This window comes from Girardinichthys multiradiatus, chromosome 8, assembly GCF_021462225.1.
Source record: "Girardinichthys multiradiatus isolate DD_20200921_A chromosome 8, DD_fGirMul_XY1, whole genome shotgun sequence".
In the NCBI taxonomy this organism is placed as follows: Eukaryota; Metazoa; Chordata; class Actinopteri; order Cyprinodontiformes; family Goodeidae; genus Girardinichthys; species Girardinichthys multiradiatus.
Genome location: NC_061801.1, coordinates 37033211 through 37056545, shown reverse-complemented (window position 1 = coordinate 37056545; position 23335 = coordinate 37033211). Strand labels below are relative to the sequence as shown.

Here is a 23335-nt window from a genome sequence, read left to right as displayed (position 1 = left end):
CCCGGTACGGCGGAGCCGGGGTCCCACCCTGGAGCCAGGCCTGGGGTCGGGACTCGTCGGAGAGCGCCTGGTGGCCGGGTTGCTCCTCGCGGGACCCGGCCGGGCCAAGCCCGAACGAGAGACGCGAGGCCATCCCCCAGTGGGCCCACCACCTGCAGGGGGAACCGTGACGGACCGGTGCAAAGAGGATTGGGTGGCGGACGAAGGTGGAGACCTCAGCGGCCCAATCCCCGGATGCTTAGGCTGGCTCTAGGGACGTGGAATGTCACCTCGCTGGGGGGGAAGGAGCCTGAGCTTGTGTGGGAGGTCGAGAGATATCGACTAGAAATAGTCGGGCTCGCCTCCACACACAGCGTGGGCTCTGGAACCCATCTCCTTGAGAGGGGTTGGACTCTCTTCTACTCTGGAGTGGCCCACGGGGAGAGGCGGCGGGCTGGTGTGGGTTTGCTTGTTGCCCCCCAGCTCAGCCGTCTCGTGTTGGGGTTTACCCCAGTGGATGAGAGGGTCGTATCCCTGCGCCTTCGGGTTGGGGAGAGGTCTCTGACTATCATTTCGGCCTACGGGCCGAGTGGTAGTGCAGAGTACCCGGCCTTCTTGGCGTCCTTGTCGGGGGTGCTGGATAGTGCCCCTCCCGGGGACTCCATTATTCTGCTGGGGGACTTCAACGCCCACGTGGGGAACGACAGTGACACCTGGAGAGGCGTGATCGGGAGGAATGGCCTCCCCGATCTGAATCCAAGTGGTGTTTTGTTATTGGACTTCTGTGCTAGTCACGGATTGTCCATAACGAACACCATGTTCAAACATAAGGGTGTCCATCAGTGCACTTGGCACCAGGACACCCTAGGCAGGAGGTCGATGATCGACTTTGTTGTCATATCATCAGACCTTCGGCCGCATGTTTTGGACACTCGGGTGAAGAGAGGGGCTGAGCTATCCACTGATCATCACCTGGTGGTGAGTTGGATCCGCTGGAGGAGGAGAAAGCCAGACAGACTTGGCAGGCCCAAGCGCATAGTGAGGGTCTGCTGGGAACGCCTGGCGGAGCCCTCGGCCAGGGATTTATTCAATTCCCACCTCCGGGAGAGCTTCGACCAGATCCCGGGGGATGTTGGAGACATAGAGTCCGAGTGGACCATGTTCTCCGCATCTATTGTCGATGCTGCTGCCCATAGCTGCGGCCGTAAGGTCTGCGGTGCCTGTCGTGGCGGCAATCCCAGAACCCGGTGGTGGACACTGGCAGTAAGGGATGCCGTTAAGCTGAAGAAGGAGTCCTATCGGCTGTGGTTGGCTTGTGGGACTCCTGAGGCGACTGACGGGTACCGTGAGGCCAAGCGTGCTGCGGCCCGGGCTGTGGCAGAGGCAAAAACTCGGGCCTGGGAAGAGTTCGGTGAGGCCATGGAGAAGGACTACCGGTTGGCCTCGAAGCGATTCTGGCAAACCGTCCGGCGCCTCAGGAGGGGGAAGCAGTGCTTTGCCAACACTGTTTATAGTGGGGGCGGGAGACGGCTGACCTCGACTGAGGACATTATCGGGCGGTGGAAGGAGTACTTCGAGGATCTCCTCAATCCTGCCATCACGCATTCCGTGGTGGAAACAGAGGCTGGGGACTCGGGGTTGGACTCTTTCATCACCCAGGCTGAAGTCACCGAGGTGGTTAAAAAGCTCCACGGTGGCAAGGCTTCGGGGGTGGATGAGATCCGCCCTGAGTACCTCAAGTCTCTGGATGTTGTAGGGCTGTCATGGTTGACACGCCTCTTCAACATTGCGTGGTGGTCGGGGACAGTGCCTCTGGACTGGCAGACTGGGGTGGTGGTCCCCCTTTGTAAGAAGGGGGACCGGAGGGTGTGTTCCAACTACAGGGGGATCACACTCCTCAGCCTCCCTGGTAAGGCCTACGCCAGGGTATTGGAGAGGAGAGTCCGACCGATAGTCGAACCTCGGCTTCAGGAGGAACAGTGTGGTTTTCGTCCCAGCCGTGGAACACTGGACCAGCTCTATACCCTCTACAGGGTGCTCGAGGGTTCATGGGAGTTTGCCCAACCGGTTCACATGTGTTTTGTGGACCTGGAGAAGGCATTCGACTGTGTCCCTCGTGATGCCCTGTGGGGGGTGCTCCAGGAGTATGGAATCGGGGGCCCTTTATTAGGGGCCATCCGGTCCCTGTACGAGCGGAGCAGGAGTTTGGTCCGCATTGCCGGCACTAAGTCGGACCTGTTCCCAGTGCATGTTGGACTCCGGCAGGGCTGCCCTTTGTCACCGGTCCTGTTCATAACTTTTATGGACAGGATTTCTAGACGCAGCCAAGGGCCGGAGGGGGTCTGGTTTGGTGACCAGTGGATTTCGTCTCTTCTTTTTGCGGATGACGTGGTCCTGCTGGCCCCCTCTAGCCAAGACCTACAGCATGCGCTGTGGCGGTTCGCAGCCGAGTGTGAAGCGGCTGGGATGAGGATCAGCTCCTCCAAGTCCGAGGCCATGGTATGCGACCGGAAAAGGGTGGCTTGTCCTCTTTAGGTTGGAGGGGAGTTCCTGCCTCAAGTGGAGTTTAAGTATCTCGGGGTCTTGTTCACGAGTGAGGGGAGAATGGAGCGGGAGATCGACAGACGGATCGTTGGGGCTGCCACAGTAATGGGGGCACTGTGCTGGTCCGTTGTGGTGAAGAGAGAGCTGAGCCGAAAAGCGAAGCTCTTGATTTACCAGTTGGTCTACGTTCCTACCCTCACCTATGGCCATGAACTTTGGGTCATGACCGAAAGAACGAGATCCCGGATACAAGCGGCGGAAATGAGCTTCCTCCGTAGGGTGGCCGGTCACTCCCTTAGAGATAGGGTGAGGAGCTCGGCCATCCGGGAGGGGCTCGGAGTAGAGCCGCTGCTCCTCCACATCGAGAGGAGACAGTTGAGGTGGCTCGGGCATATATACCGGATGCCTCCTGGACGCCTTCCTCGGGAGGTCATCCAGGGACGTCCCACCGGGAGGAGGCCCAGGGGACGGCCCAGGACACGCTGGAGGGACTATGTCTCTCGGCTGGCCTGGGAACGCCTTGGGCTCCCCCTGGAGGAACTGGAGGAGGTGTCTGGAGAGAGGGACGTCTGGGCGTCTACTGAGTCTGCTGCCCCCGCGACCCGGTCCTGGATAAGCGGAAAATGACGAACGAACGAACGAAATGCTGGTTTGATCTTCATAGACACTAAATGCATATATATATATTTTTCTTTATTATTATTGTTAGGTAGTCATTGTTATTCCTTTGTGTAGAACGGTGCTTGTGAGTTAGGTGAAGGTTTTGGACCAGAATAACGGTATATCAGGATTATTTGGCTTCAATAAATCTTCATATATATATAATTAAGAGAAGCGTTTGTGTTTATTTTGTGCAGGAGTGATTTATCTGTCAAAACAAGGTCAACGATCCTCCACTTTCTGTGAAGTGGTTGAATAAACAGTGACAGTTTGTGGTTTTGATTAATAATTTGTAATTATTAAACGGCTTTGAGCCCATAATCACAAAACCAGAGGATATCTCTGATTTCTATTCGTAAGTGATGATTTCTGGTTAAGAAATTAATATTTTTCAAATTATTATTTTAAATTATGATTCTTGATGAATATTAATCAATAATCATATTCCCTACAGAAATATGATTGAGAACTGATAATTAAAATAAAAAAAACATTAAGGTTTAGAAATTCTCAATCAGCTATATATGAAAGATAATGTGTGGTTTATGAATAAAAAGGATGAAGTTTAAGTAATGGTTTTAAACTGTAAATGAAGTAAACGCTGTAACTAAAAGTTTGGGCAGCACCGATGTAAGAATTAAAGCCTCTGTTTAAGAGGAAGTGTAACGTTGAGTGAGACAGGAATAGAGCAGATGTTCAGGAATTGGGGAAGTGAGAGCTGCAGCTTACAGCACAAGTCTGATGACTGAGGTGGGGGCGCAGGTCAAAGGAGAGGTCAGCAGACAGCTCAGGACTGAGGTGATGATGGCATGTCTGATATGGACACTCGGGGAAATTCCAGAAAATCACTTTATGTCATGAGCGACCAATGGGACAGCCATGGCAACAACCACTGGCCAATGAGCACAAAGAGTTTGGTGGAAATGCTCTATAAAATGGGCAAGTATAGAGGAAATAGTTGGTTGTTTCCTCGCAGAAGACCAACGAACAAGATTGGAGAGATGCCACAGATGAATCCGAGGAACAGAGACAGCCCAGCTGATCAACTGCATTAAAAAGAGGATCAACCCGTGGGCCCAGAAAGGACTGTGCCTCAAGATTAAGAATCTGATTTCATCTAAAGCCTTTTATCCAGACAACAGAAGTGAACTTGATCGGTGAACAGCTGATTGCTCTACGTTTCAGGCTTCTGGAAGTCCTGAATCAACTTCATTTATGTCTCCGGGTTTCCTTCAACTCTTCAGCCTCTGGAAACTACTTTCTTCTGAGACATATAACAACAAAGATCCTGTTTAACCATCAAAGCCTGGAGCATCAGTGCCTGCCACTTAAAGGAAGAAAACTGAAGATTGAGTTGTATTCCCTTCAAGAAACCACTCGTTGTTACCAGAAGAATCTTCTCCATCAGGTGCCTTGATGAGCCTCCGTCTTCAAAGCCTCTCCAAACTCACTAGTTTCAGCATCAGGGAAAGACGGGTTGAGTTGATTGATTCATTTCTATTATTTAAATTATTTTGTGTTGCTGAATTTAAGCTGTTACTGACCCCTGCAAAAGTGTTACTAATTAAAGAAAGCATATAAAATTCTAGTTAAATCGTGGACATTCAATTATTTGAGTCACCGTATTTTTGGTTTTTCATTGGTGGTAAAAAGTCTTGTTGCCTGGTTCTGAGATATTTTAGGAGGTTTTTATAGGTTGCCTTAGTCAAGTTTGTTAAAACAGTGCCCTTGGGGCTCGTGCCGAGCTACTAAAATTAACCTAGCCCATATACCAAGAGCCAGTTGTACATTAAGGAATGAGCAGCCGTGAACAAAAGTGACTGTTGAAGGTGTGGATGACTGCGATAGGCTACTTTTGTATGAAGGCTGTCAGAGGCTAGGCGAGTCATTTCCTGACACCAGCTTAAACAGAACTTTCAGTAAACCTGCTTAGTAAGATCTTTCAGGTTTAGGGAAGTCCGGACCCGTTGGATAGAGAACTGGATTGAGCAATCCCTTTAGACATGCAGTACAGACCAAATGTTTGGACACACCTTCTCATTCAAAGAGTTTTCTTTATTTTCATGACTATGAATATTGTAGCTTCACATTGAAGGCATCAAACTATGAATTAACACATGTGGAATTATATACTGAACAAAAAAGTGGGAAACAACTGAAAATATGTCTTATATTCTAGGTTCTTCAAAGTAGACACCTTTTGCTTTCATTACTGCTCCGCACACTCTTGGCATTCTGTTGATGAGCTTCAAGAGGTGGTCACCTGAAATGGTTTTCCAACAGTCTTGAAGGAGTTCCCAGAGATGCTTAGCACTTGTTGGCCCTTTTGCCTTCACTCTGCGGTCCAGCTCACCCCAAACCATCTCGATTGGGTTCAGGTCCGGTGACTGTGGAGGCCAGGTCATCTGGGGCAGCACCCCATCACTCTCCTTCTTGGTCAAATAGCCCTTACACAGCCTGGAGGTGTGTTTGGGGTCATTGTCCTGTTGAAAAATAAATGATGGTCCAACTAAACGCAAACCGGATGGAATAGCATGCCGCTGCAAGATGCTGTGGTAGCCATGCGGGTTCAGTATGCCTTCAATTTTGAATAAATCCCCAACAGTGTCACCAGCAAAGCACCCCCACACCATCACACCTCCTCCTCCATGCTTCACGGTGGGAACCAGGCATGTAGAGTCCATCCGTTCACCTCTTCTGTGCCGCACAAAGACACGGTGGTTGGAACCAAAGATCTCAAACTTGGACTCATCAGACCAAAGCACAGATTTCCACTGGTCTAATGTCCATTCCTTGTGTTCTTTAGCCCAAACAAGTCTCTTCTGCTTGTTGCCTGTCCTCAGCAGTGGTTTCCTAGCAGCTATTTTACCATGAAGGCCTGATTCACACAGTTTCCTCTTAACAGTTGTTCTAGAGATGTGTCTGCTGCTAGAACTCTGTGTGGCATTGACCTGTTCTCTAATCTGAGCTGCTGTTAACCTGCGATTTCTGAGGCTGGTGACTCGGATGAACTCATCGTCCGCAGCAGAGGTGACTCTTCAAAGTTTTCCCAATTGTTCGGACTGACTGACCTTCATTTCTTAAAGTAATGATGGCCACTCGTTTTTCTTTACTTAGCTGCTTTTTTTCTTGCCATAATACAAATTCTAAGTCTATTCAGTAGGACTATCAGCTGTGTACTGTATCCACCTCCTGCACAACACAACGGATGGTCCCAACCCCATTTATAAGGGTTGAAATCCCACTTATTAAACCTGACAGGGCACACCTGTGAAGTGAAAACCATTTCAGGTGACTACCTCTTGAAGCTCATCAACAGAATACCAAGAGTGTGCGGAGCAGTAATCAAAGCAAAAGGTGTCTACTTTGAAGAACCTAGAATATAAGACATATTTTCAGTTGTTTCATACTTTTTTGTTCAGTATATAATTCCACATGTGTTAATTCATAGTTTTGATGCCTTCAGTGTGAAGCTACAATATTCATAGTCATGAAAATAAAGAAAACTCTTTGAATGAGAAGGTGTGTCCAAACTTTTGGTCTGTACTGTAGAGAAGTAGGAGGGAGGGGTTAGCTCATCGGACAACAAAAGGGTGCAAGCTTGCCCATCTGAAGTAAAATAACCCCACAGTATGATGCTACCACCACCTTGTTTTACTGCAGTTATGATGGTCCTTTTGTGAAGCACAGTGTTAGTGTTTTGGCATCATGCCCAATAGTCCCAGTTTGGTTTCATGGGACAAAAACACATTCTTCCACAAGGTTTATGGGATTTTAGTCTGGTTGTTTCCTTTGGGGAGAAATGATTCTGATTTGCGACTCACTTATTGCAGACATACGATGAATATAGGAGTTTGTTGTGACATAAGAACAAAAATTGGTATTCAATGAAAATGATGGCAGCTTCTTAAGTGTTTGTCGGCCTCTTAGCATCTTCTCTGACCACTTTCTGTCTTGTCGTTTCATCAGTTTTGGGACAAACTTGTGGTTTCAGTAACATATTTCTTCCAAACGTTACATGGAGACATGGCGCAGTGAGGAAAGTCTTTATATATAATGCTCTTGATTCTTTTGTAGCCTTCTTCTGACTTATACCTTTTGTACAATTAAACAATTTTGATCCTCTGTAATCTTCCTACAAACTATGGCTTCAGCTAAAGTATGTAAGTGAGCCAATTTCTTCTGTTTTCTTTATACCTACTCCCTTTGGGGTGTATATTTTGAAAACATGGCCTCTTCTTTCATTGCTATGCTGACAACCCACCTCTAACACCTGAATATACATGCTCCATCCAACCCGTTAGATTGCCTTGAAGACGTCATACCTCAGACAGCATGTAACAAATCTGGGAATAATTATGGACTCAGATTTTAAATTTGATAAACAAATCAGACCTGTTCTGCAAAAATGTTTATTTCAGTTAAGGCAAGTGGCAACCCTTAAGCCAGTTTTGTCAAGTCACAACCTGGAGAAAATGATGCATGCTTTTGTCTCAACTCATCTTGAGTGTCTTCTTCCTGGCATGCAGAGATATGAACACATCTCACCTGCCCTGTCTCTCTTCATTGGTTCTCTGTGAATTACAGAATTCATTTAAAAATATTATTCGCTTATAAATGCTTGAATGGTCTTGCTCCTCTGTACCTCTCGGATCTACTCCAGCTTTATCTTCCTTCGCGGGCGCTTTCATCAGCCGACCAGCTGCTTTTAGTTTTCCCAAAACCTAGGTAGAAATTCAGAGGAGATGGAGTCTTTTCTGTTATGGCTCCCAAACATTGGAACGCACTGCTTTTAAACATCAGATAGGCATCTTCGCTTCCTATTTTTAAGTGTCTTTTAAAAACGCATCTTTTCTCAGTAACATTTGACCAGTTGAGAGTTGACTCTTCTATTGTATTTTGTGTTTTACTGTTGGATGTCTTGCTTTATCTTTTATTTTAGTTTATTTTATTTCACTATGTACAGCAATTTGGCAATGTTGCTGTTTTTTAAATGTGCTTTCTAAATAAATTGGATTTGGACAGGTTTGGAAACCGCAGAGAAAGTTATAAAATAAAGAAAAAACTGAAACTGCCTTTATCAATTGAGTAAAGCAAGAAACAAAAGCCAATTTTATTACCAGGAAATCTTTGTTCCTTAAGGGTTTGTTATATACTTTGTCCTTCATTTCTCAGATCTAGGGAGGGTGATGTCAGTCTGGGGAGGAGATCAGCTCAGGGAGTCGATGAACTCGAACAGGAGTCTGGATTGAGCAAAACAAGAAGAGAGACATCAGCTTCTGCACAGAAACGACAGCAACAAAGTCACATCTGTGAGTTCATCTTGATTAATGCTTGGCCCAAAACTTTAAGCTATACCCTCAGGCTGTTTTTAATTAACTGCAGTAAAATGTTCAGTATTTAAATTAATGGTTTTGTTACATAATATATAATAAACAAGAAGAATGAGTATCACTTATTCTGGGGTTTGATGTATTCTTGATATAGGCATAGTGTGTTTGACACTGTGGTCCCAGCTCTCTTCAGGTCAGTGACCAGGTCCTGCCGTGTAGTTCTAGGCTGATCCCTCACCTTCCTCATGATCATTGATGCCCCAAGTGGTTAGATCTTGCATGGAGCCCCAGACTGAGGGAGATTGACCGTCATCTTGAACTTCTTCCATTTTCTTATAATTGCACCAATATTTGTTGCCTTCTCACCAAGCTGCTTGGCTATTTTCATGTAGCTCATCCCAGCCTTGTGCAGGTCTACTATTTTATCCCTGATGTCCTCACACAGCTCTCTTGTCTTGGCTGTTGTGGAGAGGTTGGAGTTTGTTTGAGTGTGTCTTTTACACAGATAACAAGTTCAAACAGGTGCAGTTAATACAGGTAATGAGTGGAGAACAGGAGGGCTTCTTAAAGAAGAATTAACAGGCCTGTGTTGGAGTCATCCATTTTGATCGTGCAGTTGAACATGCGCAGCTCAACAGACATCGCAGCTCTGACGTCACCCGGGATTATAAACCCGCAGGAAATAAAGTTTTGTTGCCATTTTCCAGCGTGTCTCACGGGTCGACGCAACGGAGGCGCATATCTGGAGAGACAAAAGCTTGCAGGCAAACTTTTGCTCCACAAGGCCATTCCCAGAAGACCTTGAAAGCTGTCTGATACAAGAAGGTCAGAAGATTCATAAACCGATCGAAGACCAGGCCGACAGCCGGCGCAGGTGAAAACCCCACAGAGGTTTTATTTCCAAGGAGATGAGTTTCCTCGTTGATTCAGTCAACTAAATGGTTCTTCATATTTTCCCCTCCTAGACGGATGATAGGTTTACGTTTTTTTTCTTGAGTTTATTACGGACGTGTTTATGACTCTTTGTTCGAGATTTGGGGCAATCAGCTGATAGTGGCTAAGAGCTGCGATCGAGACATCAGAACACCAGGAGGACTTCTAAATACACATTTTGTCCATAAACTGCTGGTTTGATCTTCATAGACACTGAATGCGCAAATATTTTTCTTTTATTATTATTGTTCGGTAGTCATTTGTATTCCCTTTGTATAGAAAAGTGCTTGTTAGGTGAAACTTTTTTGTCAGAATTATTTGGCTTCAATAAATCTTAATATATATAATTAAGAGAAGCGTTTGTGTTTATTTCGTGCAAGAGTGATTTATCTGTCAAAACGAGGTCAAACTTCCCTCACCTTCGGTGAAGCAGTTGAATAAACGGTGACATTTTGTGGTTTTGTTTAATAATTGATCAATTATTAATGATGAATAGCTAATTGTAATTATTAGAGCTTTGACCAAATAATCATAACACCAAAGGACATCTCTGATTTCTATTTGTAAGTAATGATTTTTGGTTAAGAAATGAAGTTTTTTTTCAAATTATGATTTTAAATTCTATTTCTTGATAAATATTAATTAATAATCATAATTCTTACACCACTGTACATGGTATTGGTGCAAAACAACAATATCCTGGAACATGTTTCTATTAAAAATTAGCAACGTTATTGCATACATCCATTTTTTAAATTTTTTTATTTGCTTTAATTGGCCTCAATAACATGTTGGACCATGCATCTTATGTTTTTTTTTTTTGTTTTCAGTGAGGAGATCAGAGCTAGAGCAACCTCAGTCTCAGGTGTCCAGATGTACCCAAACATCTGTAGCACCACACAGCATCTCTTCAGTTGATGCACGCAGCAGAAACACACAGACATGTAAGGACCTAGATGAACCGGACAACATAGACCAGGTTCCTCTTTGTCCTCAGTGTTCATCTATCCTCAGAGGACCTACTGAACGTAAGACATCCCCATTCATCCTCAACAAAAGATCTTAATCTACTCTTTCTGTATTTATTTAAATTCTTTTACACAACTAGATGTACTACATGAGTTGTTCTACATAATTGAGCTTTTGGTTAATGTGCTGGCAGGACCACTTGGTGGCAGCAGAGAGCCGTCAGATCCTTGTTGCCGCATCTGTGGACGCCTCAAACTGCATGAATGCACAGATTCAGGTGATATAGAGGCTGTTCAGACAAATTGTGACTCAATTATGTCTAATGTTGTATTGGGTGACTAGTCAGCCATCACAGAGTAAATGAAAATTGCCAGTGGAAAATAAAAAAATAAACTCTGTGTAGAGACGACCTACTCAGCAGAGACAAGAATATAATCAAAGGAAATCAATCGAATCGAACAGATGACTGTTTCTATTCACAGATTGTCACAGACATTACCCCTCTATGCACCTAAACCACAAACCAGCTGATTCCTTCGACAGAGCCTGGAGGTATACTGCAGCTGCAGTTTCACACTCAGCGCTGCAGTATATGCCTAGTTACCCACCACATATTCTGTAAGTAGTTCTGAATACAAAACACAGTGTAAAGAGTCCAAAAACTGTTTACACGGACACACACCTTACTATTAATACAGGTGCAGTTAATAAGCCGCAGATGAAATAAAAAACGTAGTTTTTTTATCTTGTACTAGAGAGGCTTTCTTATTTATTCAGCAAATGTTATATATTCCGATTTTTGGAGATACATGTGTCCCTCTGATGTAACCAGACTTTTTAGAAACCCTAATGTTTTTTGTTATTCTTTTTCCTCCTTCTTCAGGTTGTGCTCCTCACCTCTATATATTTCTCCTGACAACATCATGGACTCCCGCTCTGGAATGAGACGCTCCAAAGAGAAGAGGGTGCAGAGAGACAGACACCGCTCGTTAGATGGCTCTCTGGACAGAGCTATCAGAGCAGCTCAACACATGAAACACACGTCCAGGAACATGGCTGTTTCTCTGGCTTCAGGTCTGCAGTACCGCAAGCTGCTCTCTCAGTCCTGCAGCTACTAGGCTCCAGACCAAGAACTGTAAACCAAGTAGCTCAGGTCGGTTCAGTCACACTGACTGAGACAGGACAACAACTCAACCAAAGTAAATTAAAAGAAATAAATTTTCCACTTTGTAATGTTTCTTTGGTTAGTTCACTCAGGAAGCACTTCAGTCGGGGTTTTGAAGCTGATCTTTCTATATAAATTATGTTGCTTAAAAGGATTTAGTTTCATGTTTATATTAGATGATGTGCTGCCAAATACTAAAGTGACTCACTTTTATATAAGGAAATACTGTAATCATATTGTTTTTAATTAACAGAACATTAAATGTCTTGTAAAGAGTCTTTGACAGTTTTTGTAAATCCCTTTTCTGCTTTTACAATTCTTGTCTTACCAGTTTTCTTGCTTGTAGAAATATGAAACTAACTTCACCATTAATTTCCTTAATGTATATGTTTTTTAATAGTCTGATGGTGTACTTTAAATACACTCAGTCTCTGTGCCAGCTGAGCAGTGCTATTTCAGAATACTAACTCAACATTATTTTATATGTAATTATTAATCATGTGACCAGCAGCACTTAAAGATGGGATATATGACTGCCGACCTGCCCACATCAACACTCACCAGCAGATGGCGTCACCACCCGACCACTTTTAATGTAGGGGTAAGTCACAAAATGCAATCAGGTTCAAGGCTATCCGACTGATAGACCTACAAGCTATAGTCTAAAAGGGCAGCGCCTATACTCATAGAAGCTCGGTCCACAGTCCGTAACCAACGTTTTTGGTTGTGAAATGACAAAAAATGAAAAGTCCAAGGGCAGTGAATACTCTTGGAAGGTACTGAAATGTCCAGCTGGTATTCTGCTGATTCAAAGCAGAAATTGTTGGGTGTATTTGCTAGTTTTGCAAATACACCCAACTCCACCAACTTTCTTTAGCCCATTGATTATTTGGGTCAAACAAATTTAAACCCAAAGGAGCTGTAGTGTTTTTACTTTTCAAACTAAAAAGTGAAAGACTAATATATAATGGAAGCCAATTTATTAGACAGCCTTAGTACATATTGGGTACACATGGAAGTACTGTTTTGTGCTTACACACTCCAAACACACAACCCCAATAAGTGAAACAGTTGTAGGACAGACTGTTGTTTTTCTCTGATAAATAACTTTTAAATAAAGAAGGTGATTGGGCAGAAAAGAAGCCTATAGAACTATAAATTATAATATAAAACTAACTCAAGCACTTGCATCACAGAAAACTCATTATAGTGCAATATACAACTTGTTTGGCCAGGAAAGAGGCTACAGGAGGGAAGCAATATCATATACAATTAGTTTGTTTTTTATCCTTGCAAAGCCATTCAACTTTAAGAGTTTTACATTGCACCAAAGGAAAAAACAAAATATAAATATGTTACCTAGTTAACCTCTAACATCTACAGCTAAAACGTCACAAACAGTGGCTTCACATTAGCAAGGTAAAGAAAAGGTTTTACTACTGCACTGTTTAAAAAAAAAAGAAAAATCACCATTTAACAGTAAGACGCTAAAACAGCAACATATGGCAGATACACAATACTACTCAGTGCATGGCCCAGTGACATTATTACTAATGATAAGACCTTAATCTGACAGGATACAATACTGAAACACAACTGGACCTTTTTTAGCATTACTCATTAAATATCAGCAAGCAACAGCCTTTTTAACAACAAGTCTTCTGTTAGAGTGGAAAAAAGATTGGTGCAGGAAATTACAGTAAGGGCAGTCGGAGGAGGGATGATTTTAGCATACACATTACTTTTTATTTCCCTCTTACTAGCCAAGCTTATTAGTCGAATACTTAAACCAATAACTTGTCTGAGTATCAAACACTCCACAGAAACAATCGGAAACAAAAATATCTGAAATAATTGTAATAGCCTTGACTGTGCCTGTTAAGTCCTTAACATTTTCAGTAACCTTTTTACAACAGCAATCCTCAGGAAAATGGCTACGTTTGGTAGATTAGCTGGTTTAGTAAATGGCCTCTTAGCATTTTTTGCTGACAACTGACAAACAAGCTGGAAAGGTAATGGAAAGGAATGATTTAAACTTAAATGTTTTTAAGCTGGAAACTGAGTGGTGGAAAGTTTCAAAGCATATTTTTGTTTTAACAAAATAAATGTATACAGATTTTCCTAGTGGTGACATTTTCAAATTATAAAGGAACAGAAGGGGAATAACTGAAAGGTTTAATGGGCTAGCTTAGCCTGCTTGGTTCACTTATAGCCATTAGCGACTTTTTATGTCTGCTAGCAAACAAACAAAACTCTGGAAGAAATTATAGTTTTCAATTATGCTTTAAATTTGGTGGTGTGTGTGTTTTTATTGTTTGAAGATGTGAACCTAACGTAAAGTTTGTTTTTAAATGGCTAAAAGAACATGCCAAAGTTTGGCTGATGTGCTTCGTTAGCTAATGGCCAAGTATAAGTTTTTGCTAACATTTGGTGAAAAAGCTAATCTTGGAAAAAGTGATTGTACTTGTACTTGTACTACGATGAATATAGGATAGTTACTGAGTTTTAAGACATTTTTTAAAAATGGTATAAATAATGGTTAGTTTTGGCTGATGAGGTTTGTTGGCTAATGGTCTATTGGCATTTTGTGCTGACAGCTATTGGAAAACAAGCTAAACTAAAGTAATTGATCACAACTGCATTTTCAAAGAAGTTACTTGGCATTTGCTACTGTTGTATATGGGTCTAATGTTTTCAAAACATTAAAATTATTTAAACAATATGACTGAATGGTTGGTTTTGGCTTATTATCTTAGGTAGCTAATAGCTTATTAGCAAATAAGCTAAACCTGGAAAGGAAAAAGTAATTCATTCAATAGGAGAAAGGTTTGGAGCAGAAGGAAAGTGTATTTAGTTACCAAGCGCGTTTTAAATAGTTTGATACTCAAAGAAAAAGTTATTGGTTTTGTATTCGACCATAAGAAAATAAGCTAAATGCTAACACTTCTGCACTCAAAACACCCACACTTGACACAAACACAGAACAGTTGACACAAGTCCAAGCATGCTACTGAATACAAACATCTCAGATGGGTGGATAGTGCTCCTCTCTGTTGAAGTATATGTATACATATAGACTGCATGATATATATTACAAAATTAAGCTCTCAAAGTGCATATCCCCCTTCGATCTGCCAACAATAAAACTCACACCAAGGAGGTAAGCCAAAGAAACAAAGGAAAAACACAGTTTACACATTCTAGCAGGGTTCATAATCATAGCATACAATATGACATTTTGGTACTTTGCATTTTATGTGGCCTTTTCATATTTTATCTTTTTAAATAAATTTAGTTAGTTGTATCCATTGTAAAATACATGAATACTTGCAACAGTTTTATTCTTTGATATAACTCTTTTTTTTTTCATCATTTAAGATGTCTTTTTTTTTTTTCTCAAGCGATATGCATACAGAAACGATGGGCAGGATTTGGCTGGGAAACGTGGAGGTAACACAGCTGGGTCAGGGTTGAGAGGGATGAAGATATGAAGAAAAGATTTTGACTGAAGGATTTTAGCTTGTCACTTCCTCTTCTGGTTTGTTCATGGCCTTGAGCTGCTCCAGCAGGCAGGTGGGAGTGAAGATGTGGGTCGATCCTGGAGACGACACACACACACACACACACACACAAGTAAAGCGTTAGATCTGCACATATCTTTTAATACAGACTTTAAATCAATGTGTTTTCAGCTTTTGTTATGAATGCCTATAGCAGATGATGGCAGCCTTGCATAGCATTGAAAGAAAAGATGGAAGCCCGAAGTTATGAAATCATAACCAGTCTGAAGATTAATAATGAATCACTAAAGGTGAGAAGTAAGTCTTCCTGGGTTTAAGGTTCTCATAAATTCACTTTAAAATAGACTCTATCAAAGCCAAATGGAGCCAAAACTTTGAACAATTACTTTAGCTTATTGCCCATGAATCTGCTTTTAAAGAATCAACACTTCTCATGAACATTAGGACAATTCAAAGGGATTCTCTGTGTATTTTTTTAACCAAACAATATTTTAGTGAAACAAAGCCTGAAAGTTATTCGGCTCTATACTGCACTTCTGGGACTTGAATGCATTAGCATGCACATGCGGCCGAAACCATCAGTCACAACACGAAACACATGAGCAGGCAGGAAATTGTTAAAAGCTCTCTACTAGAAAGGCAGGAACACTTCACAACTTAATATCTGTACAAACCAAGCAGTTGGTTTTTGTGTGTGTATATATAGATGTTAATTATTAGATACGTTGCACACGCAAACAGCGCTTTAAAATTAAACCAATGCCACATTGGGAGATGTTTGCAGCTCTGCATGCTTTATTTATACCAATATTTCACTTCTCCTGCTTTAAACTTTAAAATTCAATCTAAATACCCACATTTACAGATGGAATTGATTTATTTTAGTAATTGAGTACAAAATGTGAAACTTGTTTATAGATTAATTGCACACAGACTGATATATCTCAAGGATTTAGTTCTGCTCATTTTGTAGCTAATGAAAACCCAGGTTTCTCAGAAAATCTGTATATTACATGAGATCATAAAAAAATTATTTTAAATACAGAAAGGTCAGCCTTAAAGGTGTCATTGTACAGTATATAGGAGGTTCCTTTTACTTCAATTGTTGCATCAATGCGACGTGCTATGGAGGGGATCGGTCCATGGCACCAGGTTGCTTTAACAGCAGCCTTCAGCTTGCGTACATGACTGGCTCTGGTGTCTTTCATTGTCTTAGTTACTCTTTGGGCTCTAGATCAGAGCAGTTGAGCACCATGTGCTGATACAAGTCCTTCTCAAAATATTAGCATATTGTGATAAAGTTAATTATTTTCCATAATATAATGATGAAAATTTAACATTCATATATTTTAGATTCATTGCACACTAACTGAAATATTTCAGGTCTTTTATTGTCTTAATACGGATGATTTTAGCATACAGCTCATGAAAACCCACAATTCCTATCTCACAAAATTAGCATATTTCATCCGACCAATAAAAGAAAAGTGTTTTTAATACAAAAAACGTCAACCTTCAAATAATCATGTACAGTTATGCACTCAATACTTGGTCGGGAATCCTTTCGCAGAAATGACTGCTTCAATGCGGAGTGGCATGGAGGCAATCAGCCTGTGGCACTGCTGAGGTCTTATGGAGGCCCAGGATGCTTCAATAGCGGCCTTTAGCTCATCCAGAGTGTTGGGTCTTGAGTCTCTCAACGTTCTCTTCACAATATCCCACAGATTCTCTATGGGGTTCAGGTCAGGAGAGTTGGCAGGCCAATTGAGCACAGTGATACCATGGTCAGTAAACCATTTACCAGTGGTTTTGGCACTGTGAGCAGGTGCCAGGTCGTGCTGAAAAATGAAATCTTCATCTCCATAAAGCTTTTCAGCAGATGGAAGCATGAAGTGCTCCAAAATCTCCTGATAGCTAGCTGCATTGACCCTGCCCTTGATAAAACACAGTGGACCAACACCAGCAGCTGACACGGCACCCCAGACCATCACTGACTGTGGGTACTTGACACTGGACTTCTGGCATTTTGGCATTTCCTTCTCCCCAGTCTTCCACCAGACTCTGGCACCTTGATTTCCGAATGACATGCAGAATTTGCTTTCATCCGAAAAAAGTACTTTGGACCACTGAGCAACAGTCCAGTGCTGCTTCTCTGTAGCCCAGGTCTGGGGAATGCAACACCTGTAGCCCATTTCCTGCACACGCCTGTGCACGGTGGCTCTGGATGTTTCTACTCCAGACTCAGTCCACTGCTTCCGCAGGTCCCCCAAGGTCTGGAATCGGCCCTTCTCCACAATCTTCCTCAGGGTCCGGTCACCTCTTCTCGTTGTGCAGCGTTTTCTGCCACACTTTTTCCTTCCCACAGACTTCCCACTGAGGTGCCTTGATACAGCACTCTGGGAACAGCCTATTTGTTCAGAAATTTCTTTCTGTGTCTTACCCTCTTGCTTGAGGGTGTCAATAGTGGCCTTCTGGACAGCAGTCAGGTCGGCAGTCTTACCCATGATTGGGGTTTTGAGTGATGAACCAGGCTGGGAGTTTTAAAGGCCTCAGGAATCTTTTGCAGGTGTTTAGAGTTAACTCATTGATTCAGATGATTAGGTTCATAGCTCGTTTAGAGACCCTTTTAATGATATGCTAATTTTGTGAGATAGGAATTTTGGGTTTTCATGAGCTGTATGCCAAAATCATCCGTATTAAGACAATAAAAGACCTGAAATATTTCAGTTAGTGTGCAATGAATCTAAAATATATGAATGTTAAATTTTCATCATGACATTATGGGAAATAATGAACTTTATCACAATATGCTAATATTTTGAGAAGGACCTGTATATCTGCAAGTGTGGGCATATGCCAAGCCCTGCTTTAAAAAGAAAACAAGCGTCTATAAAGCTTGTCAGCAGGGGGAGGTGCAAACCTATGCTTGTTAACTTTTTTCAACAGCACTTTTTCCTTCTGTTAATATGCTTGGATTGCATTTTGTAAACACACAGCTTCTTTAGCTAAAGTTTTTTTTTGTGGCATACCCTCCTACACTATGACTGTGTAGCCCAAAATAAAATATTTCCACTTTTAAAAATGCTTTTTTTATTTCCTGCGAAGCCAAAATTACCAAAGAAAGCATAAAATTTGTCATTTTGAGTGTAATTAGCCTATATTCTGAATTTCACTTTATGAACTCAATTATTAAAATAAACTTTGACAATACTCTGATTTATTGAAATGCACCTGTGATAGGAGCACAGCATTTGTATTTGGTATGGTGCTGATTGAAAGTAAAGGTAAACTAACAGAACATCTAAAATGCCAAAATTGTCAGGTTTTAGGACTGTGCAGGTGTTTGTGAAGAAAACTGCATGCTGACTGTGCAGAAGAAAAGCTACAAAAAGTACTGCTGGTAAAGAAGAAGCAGTCATGAAATCCAAAGTGGAAATTTGAAGCTCAATAACCGTAATGAGTCAGAGATGAGCATTTGTGATAGCTGAAGACACATTTTAGACATTGTACAACTTGAAAGGTGCTTACTGGAGTAAAGCAAAAGGTCTGTGTGCCACCACCTTACCAGATCTATTCATATATAAGCCACCAGCCTTACTTCTGATTATAAAGGAGGCAAACAGGCTTTGATTTACTCCCCACACCTGTTCAATATTAGTAATAGTTGGATTTACAAAGGTTTGTTTCTGTGGCAAAGCTGTGTGTTTTTTTCATCTTTATATAGATTTGTTTTCTTTACCTCAAACACGTTTATCTGTAAGGAGGCGGCAGAATTTGGAGGTGAAGTTTGAAGAGAAAGATGGAAAACCCATTTCAAGTTTAAATGTTTGAGTAGAGGAATATTTAAGATAACAGACAGACCTCGCCTTTTTCTGCGCCGTTCTCAAAACAAACAGCTTTGTGGGCCTTTTTTCCGCCCCAGAAACACAACGCTCTCACTTTGATTTCCAACTACAGAAATCCATTAATCGCGTCTGAGACGAAAACAGCCAAACTTAAACATAGATCTGTTTTAGTAAGTGATGACCATTTTGCTCAGGAATGCAGCTGTATGCAGAAGAGCAGACCATACTGCTTGCTGAGAGAGATGATTTGTGATTTTTAAACCTTACAGTTTTAGCAGGTTAGTCATACATGAGATGGAGGCCAAGTTCTAGTATTGCACTAAAACCTTGTATTTAGTGGGTTTGGTGTTCAGATGTATAGTACTGTACAAGGTTTTCAAATTGCCCAGTTTCTTTGTTTTTCTTCTTGTAATCTTCATAGTGGTCTTGGGCAATAGTTCTCCAGGATTTACCAGGATCTTCTGAAGTATTTCTTTTGGAGTTTTCCCGTTTCCCTTACCATGTTCTGCTTCTGTGTTCAGGTGTGTCTCTTTGCTGCCATTAACTCGTACACTTTCTTTCACATAGAAATTACTCAGTGCTTCTAAGTTTAGCTGTGTTTCTTGCTTGGACAAAGCCACTGAAAGAGCTATCGCTGATACTTCCCTTTCTGTAGGGAATACTCATTCAAAAAATACTTGTTGTTGGGTCAGTCCTTTTGTGTTTAGTTTTTATTTTCCTTTATGGATGGAGCATTAATGGAGCTATTGGTACCTATAACTTGATCTGTTCTTTCAGTTTTTGTTCTGATAGAATGACAAGGATGTGTTTAGCCTTCTTTCTGTCTTGGACTGAGCCCCTAATCGAACCATCCCTACCATTAATTTTTGTACTTGCTTTTTTTTCCAATAGAAAGTCCTCATCGTCTAGGTGTTTCTGTGTTTTAGCTGTGTGTCTTTCCTGGATGAGCTTTTAGATCATGTCTGTGTATTCCTTATTTTTCTTTGCTGTAGAAAGTACTCTGCAGTTCCATGTTGAGCTGTGTTTCTTCCTGAAATGAAGCCACTAAAGGCACTATTGCTGCCATGACCTCTATGTATGCTTTGTTTTACTTCATCTGGTCCAGTTATTCTTTATTAAGCTCTCTGTCTTTCTTGGATGGAGCTATAATAGGTGATTTTGTTGCTTTTAACTTTATTTACAGTTTCCCCCCCATATAAAGTACTCCTGGTCAGTGCTTTTGGGTTTAGCTTTGTCCCTGCAGCTACCATTAACCGTGTGTATCCTTTGCTTCTTTGGCCTAGAAATACTCCTGGTTCAGTATGTCGGTTCAGCTGTTGTATTTATTTTCACAGTGGTGCCACAGAAAGCACCATGGCTCCCATTACCTGAATGTGAAGTCTTTGATTTACTTTAGCTTAGAAGGTAGTCTTTGTTCAGTGTTTCTTTGTTTAGCTGCGTCTCTTTCCTAGATGGAGCTATTTATGGAACTATTGCTGACAGAACTCTTGTGTTCTGTTTATCTTACCCATAGAAAGTACTCCTTGCTTAGTGCTTCTGTGTTTGAATGATTAATAAAGAAAATTATTGGCTTAGCTAATATAGCTAATAAAATCACAAGAAAAATGGCCAGGCCCTGGACTGAAAATGAGTGAAAAAGCAACCAAAGGCAAATTTTAAAGGCCCTTTTAGAAGGCCGGAGCATCTATTGATCAAGACCACTTTAGATTACAAAAAAGTCTTTTTTTTTTTTTTTTATGTCCAAAACCATCTGCAGACAAGTCTTTGGGTCATATGACCGTGTGATGACGGGCTGAGTGGACACAGGAAAAAAAAACAGAATGCCTGTTTAAAATTTAACCAACCAAAGTTTCTACTCTATAAGAAACCACTGAGAAGTTGCAGTGACTGTCGGTACTGTACAGTGAAGATGTTGGGGTAGATTAAACCGTGAATGAGTGGGAGATGGTCTGAAAGGACCTTTGGGTGGCCGTCATAAATCAGAGTGATTTAATCCACCCAGTTGAGATGAGAAGAAAGGCAGCAGGGATGGAGCCACAACGTCCTCAGGGCATGGCTGCTGACTGGCCAAACTTCCACAAGTGAGTGAGCATTTGTTAATGTTGCAGTCTTATACCAAATTCATCTGGACATTCCTAAAATTATTTAGCAAGAGGTTAAATTATTGTAAATGTTTTTGCTCTGCTTTAAGTGACTGCTTACAATTTGAACTCTTCACTGTTATCCCAGTGGGTTGGTAATTTCAACTTTCTGGTATCATTTGGTTGATTTTTAGGGACTGTAAAACAATGAGAAGAGCCTGTCGGAGCAGACCATGCAGTGAGGAGTGATCAGGAATGCCCATCCCGGTGGGACACAGGGAGGAGGAGGGTGAGGATACATAAAACAGTTCTGAGTGTTCAAAGAAGAGGGAGGAACCAAAACGAAGCCCTTTGTGCTGTAAGTGTTCAGAAAGGGCTTCTCTGAGCGGCTGCCTTTACTTTGTTCTGTGTGATTTCTCTCTCTCCCTCCCTCCCAATCTGTCTCTGCCTCACTCGTCTGAGGGCTGTGCGTCCTCAAAGGACACCCTAGTGGACTCTCGGAAGTCGGGGTGCTGCAGGTCCGATAAGAATTTGGTTGGGGTGAGCAAGTGGGTGGAACCTGTGAAGGAACAGAGGCGGCTTCACCACTCGTCTCACAGCACGTGCCACGTCCCTCCCAGACCCCACACCCCCACCCACCTCACTCTTTCCAAAAACAAAACGACTTGACGTAAAGAGCAAACACACAAAGACACACTCGTCCACTGACAGACATGTCCTCACAATGTTGCACAAACACGCCAAAAAGAGAGACAGAAGACAAGGCTTGGCTGCAATTAAAAATAAGTTGTTTGAAACACAACAGCTGAAGCAGAGCAACAGGAAACGAGAAAACACTGGACGGTAAAGCTTTAAGACATCAGTACTCGGGGCACAGCATAAAGGGCTATTTAATGTAACACAGTAGGTATAGTACCTTGCAAAAATAATTCATATGTCTTGAGCTTTCCACATTTTGTCCCTTCAGAAACACAAACTCCAATGTATTTATTGGGATTGTAAGTGATGGATTTAGAAGTGGAAGGAAAGTAACACGTGGTTTTCAAAATGCTTTTACCAAATCTTAAAAGTGTGATGTGCTTTTCCATTATGTGCAATCATAACTGGGTTGTGTCGAACAACTTGGCTCATTTTGCCCATTATATGCCAAATAGTTCAGCCGGATTGGATGGAGACTGCCTGCTCCTATTAGTGTTCAAGTCTTGCCACAGATTCTTAATTGGATTTAGATCTGGAGATTTAAATGGGCTTTTTTAATACACAAATATGCTTTGATCTAAACCATCCATTGTAGCTGTGGCTGTATGTTTAAGGTTGTAGTTCCTGCTGGAAGGAGTACATCCACTCCAGTCGGCGTTCTTCCACAGCCTTTTACAGGTTTTCTTCCATGATTGCCCTGCATTTAGCTCCATCCATCTTCCCATCAACTCTGACCAGTTGCCCTTTCCCTTCTGAAGAAAAACATCCACACATCATGATGCTGCCACCACCATGTTTACATGCTGTTAACAAAAAAGGCATGGCTTCTTGATTTGATTTCTTTTTACATAAAATTTGTAAATTTCTTTCTACTTAATAATTACAACCTTGTGTTGGTCTATCAAATAAAAGCCCAGTAAAATCTGTTGAAATCTGTGGTTATGATGTGAGAAAATTGGAAGAATTTCAAAGATTATAAAAAATTTTGCAAGACACCCTAAATAACTTTAAAATACAAATGAGGGGTAGAGTTTGTGGGACAAAGCTTTTCATAAAGTTCTTAGGTTCTCTTAATAGCTCAAACTGGGGACAGATGTCCCTATCCAGTCTGAGGCAGAAATGCTGTCCTTACGGTTAGTAACATCTACAGAAGAAGTGGCCTAATTTCTTTTTGGTAAAGTTCACCAAAATCTTTAAAACAAATTAGGTTTTCAGTAGTCTGAGGAAACTCACTAGACCGGACTTTGAAAACAAAGCAGGCTGAACCCTTTTTAGCACTTCTACCAGTGTTTCTTATTATATTGACACTGTATTATCTGGTAAAATCGTATCAGTTCTTTGTCAGCAGTTTCTCCCCATTGTTGCAGCAATCTCTCATCATGCTCAGGACGAGGGATTGCTGCAAAGTTGACGCATTCAGCTGGCCTTCAGAAATAACTTTTACTAATTGGAATTTAAAATGTTCTAATTCAGTTGATCATTAATATAATTTGAATGAACTGCTCTGTGTTATTAGATCTGAATCTTCATAATTCAATTAGAAAATAATGAATTTAGTCTTAATTGGATTTTATATAACTGGATATTAATTAGACCTGATGGTCTG

At 41.7% G+C, this 23335-nt stretch overlaps 2 protein-coding genes across 7 annotated transcripts in view; one reads left to right on the top strand and one right to left on the bottom strand.

The window, feature by feature from the left end:
* Positions 1-13181, top strand: part of akna (AT-hook transcription factor) — a 37652-nt gene extending 24471 nt beyond the window's left edge. For 3 of the 5 annotated variants that reach the window (XM_047372096.1, XM_047372097.1, XM_047372095.1), the window contains exons 16-20: positions 8359-8495; positions 10280-10477; positions 10612-10695; positions 10901-11036; positions 11302-11859. In XM_047372096.1, the coding sequence (XP_047228052.1) occupies positions 8359-8495; positions 10280-10477; positions 10612-10695; positions 10901-11036; positions 11302-11536 (790 nt within the window). In that variant the 3' untranslated portion in view covers positions 11537-11859. Of the gene's footprint in view, positions 1-8358; positions 8496-10279; positions 10478-10611; positions 10696-10900; positions 11037-11301; positions 11860-12091 lie in introns of those variants that run through there. The other 2 variants (XR_007039247.1, XR_007039248.1) reach the window with 2 other exon arrangements.
* The window catches only part of stxbp1a (syntaxin binding protein 1a), a 46819-nt gene continuing 36030 nt past the window's right edge, over positions 12547-23335 (bottom strand). Inside the window, exons 19-20 of one of the 2 annotated variants that reach the window (XM_047372100.1) lie at positions 21430-21589; positions 12547-15181 (exon numbers count right to left, since the gene is read on the bottom strand). In XM_047372100.1, the coding sequence (XP_047228056.1) occupies positions 21480-21589 (110 nt within the window). In that variant the 3' untranslated portion in view covers positions 12547-15181; positions 21430-21479. The remainder of the gene's footprint in view (positions 15182-21429; positions 21590-23335) is intronic. The other variant, XM_047372101.1, reaches the window with a different exon arrangement.